This window comes from Manihot esculenta, chromosome 5 (genome assembly GCF_001659605.2).
Source record: "Manihot esculenta cultivar AM560-2 chromosome 5, M.esculenta_v8, whole genome shotgun sequence".
In the NCBI taxonomy this organism is placed as follows: domain Eukaryota; kingdom Viridiplantae; phylum Streptophyta; class Magnoliopsida; order Malpighiales; family Euphorbiaceae; genus Manihot; species Manihot esculenta.
The window spans coordinates 19,739,898-19,752,422 of NC_035165.2; the positions used below are offsets into that span (position 1 = coordinate 19,739,898).

Consider the following 12,525-nt stretch of genomic DNA (forward strand, 5'->3'; position numbering starts at 1 on the left):
TTAAATAATATAAACTATAAAAATAAAATCTTAATTGAAAGATAAAAAATAAACATAAATAAATAAACCTGCAATCAAAATAACCCATAAAACCCAACCCTAAATCTCTCTCAACTCTCAAAGTCTACTGCCGCCCTCCCCTCCCCATTCGGCCTCTACGTCACTCGTCTGGTGCGCCTCCCGCCGATCGTGCTCCACGCTGTCAACGTCGTTTCTGCGTTCGGTTCCTGCTCTTCTCCGCCGCTTCCTCTGCTCCAGTCTTGCTGTCCGGTGCTGTTCCTCGCTGCGTTCCTCTACTCCACGCTGTCAACGGCGTTCTGCGTCCGGTTCCTGTGTCCGCTCGTCTGCTTGCTTCTTTGCTCTTCTCCGCCGCTTCATCTGCTCCCGGGAACGCAGCTCCTGCACCATCGGGTTCACCTGTTTTCTTGTTCGTTGGAGGAGTTTGGGTTCGTAAAATCGGCTCTCAAACGCGCGATCGGGTTGTTGCCGGATAACGCGCTTGTTGGGTTTGTTTCGTTTGGGACGCAGGCGCAGGTTCATGAATTGGGATTTTCAGATATGTCCAAGGTTTATGTGTTTAGAGGCAACAAGGAGATTTCCAAAGATCAAATTATGGAGCAGTTGGGACTTGGCGTTTCGGGCAGGAGAGCCCCTGTTGGATACCCACAGAAAGGAATGCAAAATGGGTTTCCAATTCTTGGCATTACCCGCTTCTTATTGCCCGCATCCGAGTGCGAATATACCCTCAACTCTGTGCGTACTTGGTTCAGTTTGAGTCTAATTTTGAAATTTCAAATTCTAATGTCATGTTTTTGTTGATCGAGTGAAATGGTTTTTTTAATTATTACCAATTTTCTTCTATAGCTTTTGGATGAGTTGCAAACGGATCAATGGCATAAGGATGCGTTAAAGGTTGAAATTGATGAGCACAACCCTGATAATTACTTGGTTTCTTTCGTTTTCGATGCTTTACTTGATGGGAGGTTAGTAATTATTTTACTTTATGGTTTTTTGTAATATTTGTTGATGAACTGTTTTTTAATTAATTCTGTTAGCTGTGTGGATATTTTCATTTATGGTTGTCTATGTATGTGTTGTTAGTTAAATAATTTTTCATTTGGGTTCTAGCAGTGTTGTTAAATTGACTTGTCCGCTTAAAGAAGGAATGGAGCTAGATATCTAAATTCTTATAATTGACTAATTTTGTTGAACCTCTTGTCGTGATCTTTTCAAATCAGAGAGGAAGAGAAAATGAAAAGCAGAAGTAGAGTTGGGTTGAATTGAATAGTTGATGATAGTGAAGGGCATAGATTTTCCCAAATGTTACAAAATTTTCGAATCTAGCGCTTTGAATTAAATTATGGGTTCCCCTTTAATTGTTTTTCCATGGTGGTGTTGAGGTCTAAAGTGCTTATATTAATCACAATACCGTATACATATCTTGTTTTGGATAAGTCAGATTATTGGTAAAGCTTGTCTTGGCCAACATAAAATTTTCTTGTGTAATTTGATTGATTTGGACATGTATAGGTTCTTAGGGATGACTGGATTAATGGGTTTGCATCTATTTAATGTAGTCCTTGAATTTATTTTGCATGATTATTTTCTTTCTGCACAGCTTGGAAGGAGAGTACAGAAGAGGGAAACAGTTATTCTTGATCCAGATTACAGGATACCAGTTGTCTTGCTCGGTTTGTAATATAAAACTCTGTTTCATTTATGTCATGTTGATTGGAATGTGGTAAAGCTTTCCTTGTACTGTTTTTAGAGAGCAGCAAAATGAAACTGAACTGGTAACTGTACAACAATACAATTTGAGTTATCTGCTAAAATGGTCACTGTAAATAGCATTTTATGCTATTAAACTACAATACTACAGCATTTCATGTGTTATCTGCTAAAATGCATATCTGCACAGACCTGGATGCTGTGCTCCTTGCTTGGATTAGAATTTTATTTAACCATGTCCATAAAATGCATATCAAAACATGTCTTTATACTCATTTCTGATTTATGCAACTAAACTCAATGCATGAAAAAAGTTAAAGATTATAAGACAAAATTAACAGATTCAGACCAGCGCTTCTCTCTTCCTGTGTGTGTATAAAAATTCTAAAGACCCATCCCCAACACAAGCATTAGAAAAAACCTTCTCTTCTTGACTATTCTTCTTGGATATGGGATTTCTTTTGCTGGTGCACCATATCCATGAGAAATTAGCTTCCAACTTTTTGCATTATTTATAATATTATGTTCTCCTTTAGAAAAAGATGTATAACAATCAATAGTATCTATTAAAAAAATCCTAACTTTCATTATTTAATGGGGATCCTGCTTTGGTGATTGGCTGGCTGCTGTATGCTCTTCCTTCTCTGAACATGATTTCTGTTGAAGCAGGTTTAGCTGGTGGATTAACTTATACAAATAATCTGGCACCAGCTGTACCTGTTGGTCTCCTTGGATTGCTCCTTTTATTTCAGGTAGTTATAAACCAAAATGAGTTGCCTAACGAGTGGAGATCATAATTTTCACTTTTTTACACCTGCCAGTTATTTTAGGCTTTCTTCCTCTGTGAGACAGTGGTTTCCTGCATACGATTTAGATTTGTTCTTCTCATTAATAATGAAATAATAACAAATTCCTTTGCAGACAATCTTTCTACTAACGTTTTCCCTTATGTTTTGTTGAATAAACTATTATGTGTTGACACTCGGTACATCTGCTTCTTTTTTATAGTAATTTTTCGGCATATTTTCCTCAGACTTGTGCATTTGTTTAGAAGTTAGCATGAACTTTAGCTTGAAAAACCAAACTTTTTTTGATGATTCTGTTGGATAGGTTCTGCCAACTGAATTGTTCTAGAATACATCTACTTTGTTGCCTTTGCACTGGACCTTCACCGTAATTTTTGTCTGGTTGGATCACTCTAAAATTTAGGAGAAATGTGTGCTTAGATTTGAATGTGGATTGCATATCAATGCTACTGTTATGACAATTCAGAAAATCAATGTGCTATGATGTCTGGAATCCTTTTCTAGCAAAGTAATGTGTTAAATTGAGATCCAGTGCACTCGGTTTTTCCTTTGTCATTGATAGTTTTTAAAGGAATTAACTGGTACTCTCTCTTTTTCCCCCAGCTGCACTTGATTCGCAAAGGAGTTGGCCAAAGTTGTAGCATTTACTTTCCTAGTTGACTATACTTTCATATGGGAATACTTTGAGATTCAATTGGACTTTGCCTTTTCCCTCTCATTTTGGGTGCATTCAAATTTTAGGAATGCAGAACAGAAAAGACACTTGTAATTGACAAAAAATTTGCATGTATTTTATGGTTTTCTCAACTTGTTTATTCTTCCATAATGTGATTTCTTTTTTTATTCCTAAATACAGCATTACAATTTTCCATGTTATTACTGTGCTGCTCATTGTCCTGTAATATTCACTCTCCCGGTGTAGTTATGAACTTTAATTTGATATTTGAGCATGTGTGTCAACTTGTGAATCTTGCTTTCTCAATTATGTCATCAGGTGTGTTTGTTTCAACAGCTATTAATGATGTTAGGCACGTGTATTCTGTTTCTTCCTATTCTACTTTAAATCCTATTATATTTGATCAGAACGGGGCAAAAAACATTTCATGGTTTAATGATTACGGAAGTTGACTTGATATGCATATATTTTTAAATATCTGTAACTCTCCAGTATTTGGGCAATGAAAGAAGCATGGTTCAAAATGGTTAAGCATGCCTTAGTATCTTGACCTTAGACTTCCAACATAATCAGGTTAAAGCTTATATATATATATATATATAATTTTTTGGTTTCCCTTTTCTTTTCTTCCAAAGTTATTATGTTTGATTTATAGCCTTGCTTTCGTCTTTTGAAATTCTAAAATGGAGTTTGCAAAACTTCTGCAGGTACTAAACCTGGAGAATATGGACAAAACCAGGCATTGAAAAATCGTGGGCTGTAGCGCATATACAGGGGAGGGGCTGCTTGAGGGATTTGATTGGTTGGTTCAAGACATGATGATACCTTAGGATCTAGTCAACATTAAGCAATAGAGTTAGTTTTTTTTTTATTGGCCCTCTCAGAGAACTAATTAAGGTCCATTTGTACTGTTTTATTAACTATCTTATTGTTGTGGAATTTAGTCAAGCTTTTTGGGTCAATAGTATTATTGAAACTTTCAATAAGAAGTTTGGGTCAATATTAGTGACTAATCAGCTATAAAATCAAATTAAATAACAAATATTTTTTTAATTTTACTATTAATTTACAACGAAATAACGACCAAATGCTCTTTTCTGAGGTGATCAAATAACAACGAAATAGCGATCAAAACAGCGATCATTTCGCGATCAAAATTTAGCGACCAAAAAATGGTCGCTGATTGGTTGCTATTTTGTAATACTTAATTTGCATGACACCAAATTAGCGACCAAAAAATGGTCGCTGATTGGTCGCTATTTTGTAATACTTAATTTGCCATGACACCAAATTAGCGACCAAAAAATGGTCGCTGATTGGTCGCTATTTTGTAATATTTAATTTGTCATGACACCAAATTAGCGACCAAAAAATGGTCGCTGATTGGTCGCTATTTTAGCGACTAATTTTCAGATTGTCGCCAAAAATTTAGCGACTGGCTAAACACCGACCATTTTATTTTGGTCGCTAAATAGTCGCTATTTCATAATAGCGACCAAATTCCTCCTTTTAGCGACCAAAATTTTGGTCGCTAAATTACTGTTTTTTTGTAGTGAAGAAGAGGTTGACTTCAGCACCAGTTTTAGCTCTGCCATCTAGTAATGAAGACTTTACAGTCTTTTGTGATGCGTCCCGTGTGGGACTGGGTTGTGTACTAATGTAGAATGAGAGAGTGATCGCTTATGCTTCTAGGCAGCTGAAGAAGCATGAGTTGAATTACCCCACACATGACCTAGAGATGGCAGCAGTAATCTTTGCACTCAAGATGTGGAGGCACTACCTCTATGGGGTAAAATGTGAGATCTTCACGGATCATAAAAGCCTGCAGTACATCCTGAGTCAAAGAGATTTGAATTTGAGACAGAGAAGATGGGTGGAGCTGCTGAGTGACTATGATTGCAAGATTCAGTACCATTCGGGTAAGGCGAATGTCGTGGCAGACGCCTTAAGCCGGAAATCACTCGGTAGCTTATCCCACATATCGGCAGAGAGGAGGCCAGTGGTGAAGGAGCTCTACAAGCTTATTGAGGAAGGTCTACAGATGGAGTTATCTGGTACAGGTGCCTTGGTGGCCCAGATGAGAGTGGCACCCGTGTTTCTGGAGCAGGTGGCTTAGAAACAACATGAGGACCCGAAGTTAGTGAAGATTGCCAGGACTGTTCAGTCAGGCAATGACAGTGAGTTCAGATTTGACAGCAAGGGGATCCTCCGCTATGGGAGCAGACTATGTGTACCAGATGACTTTGGGCTAAAAGGAGACATTATGAGAGAGGCTCATAATGCAAGATACAGCATTCACCCCGGAGCCACCAAGATGTATCAAGATTTGAAGAAGGTTTATTGGTGGCCAGCTATGAAGAAAGAAGTGGCACAGTTCGTGTCAGCCTGCGAAGTGTGTCAGAGGGTGAAGCTGGAACATCAGAAGCCGGCTGGAATGCTTAACCCGCTACCGATTCCAGAATGGAAATGGGAAAATATAGCTATGGACTTCGTAGTGGGGTTACCAGCGGCGTCCAACAGAGTGGACTCCATATGGGTGATTATGGACAGACTCACCAAATCTGCTCACTTCATCCCTGTCAGGAGTGGCTACTCTGTGGACAAGTTGGCGCAGGTGTATGTAGATGAGATCGTCAGGCTGCATGGGGTTCCTGTTTCGATAGTGTCTGATAGAGGGCCCCAGTTCACCTCCAGGTTTTGGCGGAGTCTGCAGAATGCCATGGGTACTAGGTTGGATTTCAGTACTGCCTTCCACCCCCAGACTGATGGACAGTCAGAAAGGACCATCCAGACTATCGAAGATATGCTCAGAATGTGTGTGCTGGACTTTGGCGGTTCTTGGAGGCAGCATCTACTGTAACGACCCCAAAATGGACCGTCACCGGCGCTAGGATTCAGGTCGGCTTAAGGCCGCCAGAACCCGTAGCAAGCCTGCTCTACTCTCTGTGTACCTGTACAACTCATACATGATCATACATTTTTTGTGAAAATAAAACTCTTTTCTGAACCAAGGCTTAACCTGTGCATGCACTATCTCTGTACTCTGTACTCATGTACTCTGTACTCTGTATCCCTGACTAGAGCTTGCTCTAGATGGGTTAACTCATACCTGTTAAGCCTGGTTTTCACATACAGGAAAACATATATACATATACAGATCATGTACAAAACATACATCACTAGGTCAAGCAACAACTATTACATCTCTTTCATATTACATGTCCACTCTAAGCTATTACAGATCTCTTTACTCTTCCTGTACTCTGCTGGACTGTCCCTGTCCACTGTACACTGAACCTGCAAAACTGGGGTTAAGGGAGTGGGATGAGCTCTATAGCCCAGTGAGTAGAACAGTAAAACATCTCAGTAAAATATGATCTCATGGAATGCACCATATCACAGACAAGCCACATCAAGAGTAAACCTGTCACCACATAGTCCCAGTAACTCTGTGCCAGGGCGTAGAATCGAGCACCTGGTCTTCCTGTCATATATGTATATGTGTATATAACACCTGTGAACTTACCATTGCCAGGGCGTAGTCAAAGGCTCCTGGACTTTGCTATATACCTGCCAGGGCGTAGTCAAAGGCTCCTGGACTTTGCTATACGTGCCAGGGCGTAGTCAAAGGCTCCTGGACTTTGCTATATACCTGCCAGGGCGTAGTCAAAGGCTTCTGGACTTTGCTATACGTGCCAAGGCGTAGTCAAAGGCTCCTGGACTTCCTGTCTGAGACTATTGGATCATTCAGCATTCACTCACATCACCAAATAACAATGCAATGCCTCATATTCGTGTATACTAATGCAATCAACCTATGGCATAATCATGATGCATGAGATATGCTAAAAGCAGTTTATGGTTCAATTAAAAGTCATCAGTTTAGTTCCACTCACCTCTGGCTATCTGGACTGACTGACGCTGCAGGCTCTGAACCTCTGGAGCAGTACTCACTGCTGCTCTCTCTGGTTCCTCTGGTCTGTACCTATACAGATGGACTCAAATGAGGGACCAAACAAGCGTAGAATAACTCTCTTAAACTCCCCACCCCAAGAATCCCCTTAAACTCACTCAACTATCCATGCAAAGCATGCAAAAGAAAGCTGGACAGGACACTTTCGGCGGCAGGTTCGGCGGCCGAATGTCCTCTCCAGAGACGAAACTCAAGCACCTTCGGCGGCACCTTCGGCGGCCGAATCCCCCAAACAGAGCCGAACATGCAAAAACACTCAGGGGCAAGCTGTGGCAACTAAGCCACCATGCAGGAGGTTCGGCGGCCGAATGAACTTTCGGCTGCCGAACCTGAGTTCATCCAGAACTCAGTTTCAACGGCAAACCATCTCCTCCTTCCCTTCAAGCTCTCCAAACATGCCTACCTCCTCTATTCAACTCACATATACGCATGTATATGTCCACAGGGGTCCAAAACTAGCTAATAACCCCAAACAACAAAACAAACATAACACATCAACATGTATACATACATAAATCATCAAAACCTACCATGACTACCCTAAACATGCATCTCCTTCTTGAACCCCATAAAACCTTCAGAAAACATAGAAACAGGTTCTAAATCTTCTCTTACCTCAGGAAACAGGAAGATGCACGTACTGAACAAGGGAAAACGGATCAACCTCTCTTCACCCTCTCAAACTCTCAAAACACATACCTTTCGTTTCTCTCAACTCTCAACACTTTTGCAAGCACCTCAAGCTGCTGTATGCTCACCCACAACATATCTAGATGAGTCATAGAGACGTGGCCATTCTATGGCAAGAATCTGAGGCCAACACTTGTCAAAACCATGACTCAGCCAACTCAACTTCGGCTGCCCAAGCGCATGCGAAACCATGCAACATTCGGGGGCCGAACTTGACTTTCAGAAGCCGAACATTGGGCACTTTCGGCGGCCGAACTTACCTTCGGCGGCCGAACTTGGCTGAAGTCTCCATGCACTATTTTTGCTTCAAAACTCAAAACTAGATAACTTATCAACCTTAAACACATCATAATATTGAGAAAACAAGACTCCTACCCTTTTCTCGACTCCCAGCACCCCGGATTCCACCAGACAATAGGAATTCCGGTGCCGGATTCGAGCCGGGTATTACATTCTCCCCTCCTTACGAACATTCGTCCTCGGATGTTCCTAAACCAACAAAAACAAAACACAAGGAGGAAACTAACCTCAAAACAAATATGGATACTGCTGGAGCATAGACTCCCGCGTCTCCCAGGTGCACTCTTCTAGATTATGGTGGTTCCATAACACTTTCACCATCGGAATCTCCTTGTTCCTTAGCTGTCTGATCTGCGTGTCCAGAATCCGCACTGGCTGCTCTATATAGGTGAGATCTGTATGAATCTCCACCTCAGGCTCACTCAGAACCTGATTCGGATCTGACACAAACTGTCGTAGCATAGAAACATGAAATACCGGGTGAATCCTCTCCATAGAAGCAGGTAAATCCAGCTTATACGACACATTTCCGATCCTCTGCAACACCTCAAAGGGTCCAATGTACCGTGGAGCTAATTTACCTTTCTTCCCAAAACGAACCACTCCTTTCATTGGAGACACTTTCAGCAATACCCAATTACCCTCTTGAAATTCTAACTGCTTTCTGCGAACATCTGCGTAACTTTTCTGTCTACTCTGAGCTGTTCTGATTCTCTCTCTGATCATGGGCACCATTCTACTGGTAATGTCTACTAACTCTGGCCCTGCAAGAGCCTTCTCTCCTACCTCTTCCCAGCAAACAGGGGATCTGCATTTCCTCCCATACAAAGCTTCATAAGGAGCCATCCCAATGCTAGCATGATGACTGTTATTGTAAGCAAACTCCACCAAAGGTAGATGCTGTCTCCATGAACCGCCAAAGTCTAACACACATAGGCGTAGCATATCCTCTATGGTCTGGATGGTCCTTTCTGACTGTCCATCAGTCTGTGGGTGGAAAGCAGTACTAAAATCCAATCTCGTGCCCATCGCACTTTGCAGACTCCGCCAAAAGCGGGAGTAAACTGAGGTCCTCTGTCTGAAACTATAGACACTGGAACTCCATGTAATCTCACTATCTCATCCAGATAGACCTGTGCCAACTTATCCACAGAATAGTTACTCCGTACTGGAAGAAAATGAGCAGATTTTGTGAGTCTGTCCACAATCACCCATATCGAGTCTATCCTGTTGGACGCTACTGGTAAACCCACTACAAAATCCATGGCTATGTTCTCCCATTTCCACTCTAGAATCGGTAATGGGTTAAGCATTCCGGCTGGTTTCTGATGTTCTAATTTCACCCTTTGACAAACCTCACAGGCTGTCACGAACTGTGCCACTTCTTTCTTCATGGCTGGCCACCAATAGACCCTTTTCAGATCCTGATACATCTTGGTGGCTCCTGGGTGAACACTATACCTCGCATTATGAGCTTCCCTCATAATGTCTTCCTTCACACTGCCCCTATTTGGTACACAAAGTCGACTCCCATAGCGAAGGATCCCTTTGCTATCAAATCTGAACTCTGCACTATTGCCTGACTGAACAGTCCTAGCAATTTTCATCAACTCAGGGTCCTCATGCTGTCTCTGAGCTATCTGCTCCAGAAACACAGGTGTCACTCTCATCTGTGCTATCAACGCACCTGTACCAGACAACTCTAGCTGTAAGCCCTCGTCAAAGAGCTTATAAAGCTCCATCACAACTGATCTCCGCTCTGCTGCTATATGGGATAAACTGCCTAGTGACTTCCGGCTTAGGGCGTCTGCGACAACATTCGCCTTACCCGGATGATACTGGATCTTACAATCATAATCACTGAGCAATTCGACCCACCTTCTCTGCCTCAAATTCAGCTCTCTCTGACTTAAGATGTACTGTAAACTCTTGTGATCAGTGAAGATCTCGCATTTAACCCCGTAGAGGTAATGCCGCCACATCTTAAGTGCAAAGATAACTGCTGCCATCTCTAGGTCATGGGTAGGGTAATTCAACTCGTGCTTCTTCAACTGTCTAGAAGCATAAGCGATTACTCTATCACTCTGCATCAATACACAACCCAATCCCACTCGAGATGCATCACAGAACACTGTGAAATCCTTATCACTAACAGGCAGAGCTAGCACTGGTGCTGTAGTCAGTCTTCTCTTGAGCTCCTCAAAGCTCTCTTCACACTGGTCTGACCAGATAAATCTCTGGTTCTTCTGAGTCAATTTGGTCATAGGAGCTGCTATCTTTGAGAAGTTCTGAACGAACCTCCTGTAGTAACCTGCCAGTCCCAGAAAGCTTTTAATCTCAGTCACTGTCATGGGTCTGGGCCAGTTAGCTACAGCCTCTATCTTCTTGGGGTCTACCTCAATACCCTCTGCTGCTACCACATGTCCCAAGAAGGCAATGCTCCGTAACCAAAACTCACACTTCGAGAACTTGGCATATAAACCATGCTCTCTCAGTGTCTGCAAAACTGTCCTCAGATGCTGGGCATGCTCCTCTGCATCTCTGGAATACACTAAGATATCATCGATAAACACAATGACAAAGTGATCCAGAAACTCACTGAATACCCTGTTCATGAGATCCATAAATGCTGCAGGGGCGTTAGTCAACCCGAACGGCATCACTAAGAACTCATAATGCCCATATCTGGTCCGGAAAGTTGTCTTAGGCACATCTGCCTCGCTGACTCTCAACTGATGATACCCAGATCTCAGATCTATTTTCGAGAAACAACCTGCTCCAGCTAGCTGGTCAAATAGATCATCAATCCGAGGTAAGGGATACCTATTCTTGATAGTGACCTTGTTCAACTGTCTGTAGTCGATACAAAGTCTGAGGGATCCATCCTTCTTTCTGACAAAGAGCACTGGAGCACCCCAAGGTGAGGTACTAGGGCGGATGAAACCCTTATCTACCAAGTCCTGCAACTGTGCTTTTAACTCTATTAACTCAGCTGGCGCCATCCTGTAGGGAGGAATAGAGATAGGTCTAGTACCTGGCAGTAATTCAATTTCAAACCCTATCTCCCTATCAGGTGGTAGTCCTGGTAAATCGTCTGGGAACACATCGAGAAACTCTCGGACTACTGGTACTGTGGCTGGTTCCCTAACCTGACTGTCTAGCTCTCTCACATGAGCTAGAAACCCCTGACAACCCCTCCTAAGCAAACGACGAGCCTGAAGGGCTGAAATCAGACCTCTGGGTGTACCTCTCCTGTCTCCTCTGAAGACACACTCTGACCCATCCTGGTCTCTGAGACTCACTAACTTCTCTCGACAGTCCAACGTAGCACTATATGCAGATAGCCAATCCATCCCTAGAATGACATCAAAATCTGTCAAGTCTAGAACCACAAGGTCAGCTGGAAGGCATCTACCCTCTATAAACACTGGACTGAAACGACAGACTGACACTGCCACTGATGGGTCACATCTAGGTCCACTGACCCAGAGAGGATACTCTAACTCAGAACTGATCAAACCCAATCGCTCTATGGCTCTCGAAGCAATAAAGGAATGAGAAGCACCGGGGTCCATCAAAGCATACACATCTGAACACCCAATGATGAGATTACCTGACACCACTGTGTTCGACGTGTTAGCCTCCTCCTGTGTCACTGTGAAAATCCGTGCTGGGGCTACCGGATTTCCACCTCGGGAACCTGCTGCTGAAGTAGAGGCTACCCCTCTCCCTCTACCTCTGCCACTAGTCTGAGGCATGACTGGAGCTGCTGGCCGTACAACTGGCTGTACCACACTGCCTGAACTCATCTGCTGGGACGGTACAAAAGTCATCTGCGGACAATCCCGAGCAATATGCCCTTCCTGTCCACATCGAAAACAAGCTGTAGATCCCAACCGACAAACTCCTCCATGTGGTTTTCCACATCGTCTGCAGACTGGAGCTGTGCCAGAGCTTGAGCCACTACCTATTCCCAGACCTGACTTGACTTTACTCCAGAACCCTTTCCTTGTTCCTCTCGCTCTATCCCATCTCTTACTGCCTGTAGAACCTGAACTGGGGGCCTTAGAACCCGAAGCCTGTGCCTTTGACTGTTTCTGAATATTGGCACTAGCTTCCATCTTCCTGGCTGCATCTATAATAGAGTGAAAACTCTCCTTTTCTGCTGGAAGGATCAGAGAAGAATACCTGGGATGAAGTCTCATGGTATATCTCCTCGCCTTCTTCTGATCAGTATCATAGGCCTGACCCACGTACTGAAGCAGATCCAGGAACTTATCTGTGAACTCATCAACGGTCATCTCATCTGTTTGTCTCAACTGTTCAAACTCAATTATCTTCATCTCCCTCGA

The 12,525-nt window shown here is 42.8% G+C and overlaps 1 protein-coding gene across 3 annotated transcripts; it reads left to right on the forward strand.

Moving 5' to 3' along the window:
* Positions 1-72: 72 nt before the first annotated feature.
* Positions 73-4,158, forward strand: LOC110618639 (protein transport protein SEC23). 3 transcript variants are annotated; one of them, XR_006350594.1, is made up of 5 exons: positions 74-753; positions 865-983; positions 1,619-1,691; positions 2,398-2,480; positions 3,918-4,158. XR_006350594.1 is itself a non-coding variant. In XM_043956345.1 (4 exons), exons 1-4 carry the CDS (start codon positions 559-561, stop codon positions 3,954-3,956), a joined length of 426 nt encoding a protein of 141 aa, XP_043812280.1. In that variant the 5' UTR covers positions 73-558; the 3' UTR covers positions 3,957-4,158. The 3 variants fall into 3 exon arrangements, 1 of the variants encoding a protein (XP_043812280.1); XR_006350595.1 differs by lacking the exon at positions 3,918-4,158 and adding an exon at positions 3,138-3,481; XM_043956345.1 differs by lacking the exon at positions 2,398-2,480 and having other exon boundaries at positions 73-753.
* The last annotated feature ends 8,367 nt before the right edge of the window (positions 4,159-12,525 follow it).

Excerpts from the sequence above, each read along its gene's own strand:
- LOC110618639 (XM_043956345.1), top strand. The coding sequence starts at position 559 with ATGTCCAAGGTTTATGTGTTTAGAGGCAACAAGGAGATTTCCAAAGAT. Across the intron at positions 984-1,618 it reads GATGCTTTACTTGATGGGAG|CTTGGAAGGAGAGTACAGAA; the intron begins GTTAGTAATTAT and ends CTTTCTGCACAG. Across the intron at positions 1,692-3,917 it reads GATACCAGTTGTCTTGCTCG|GTACTAAACCTGGAGAATAT; the intron begins GTTTGTAATATA and ends AAACTTCTGCAG.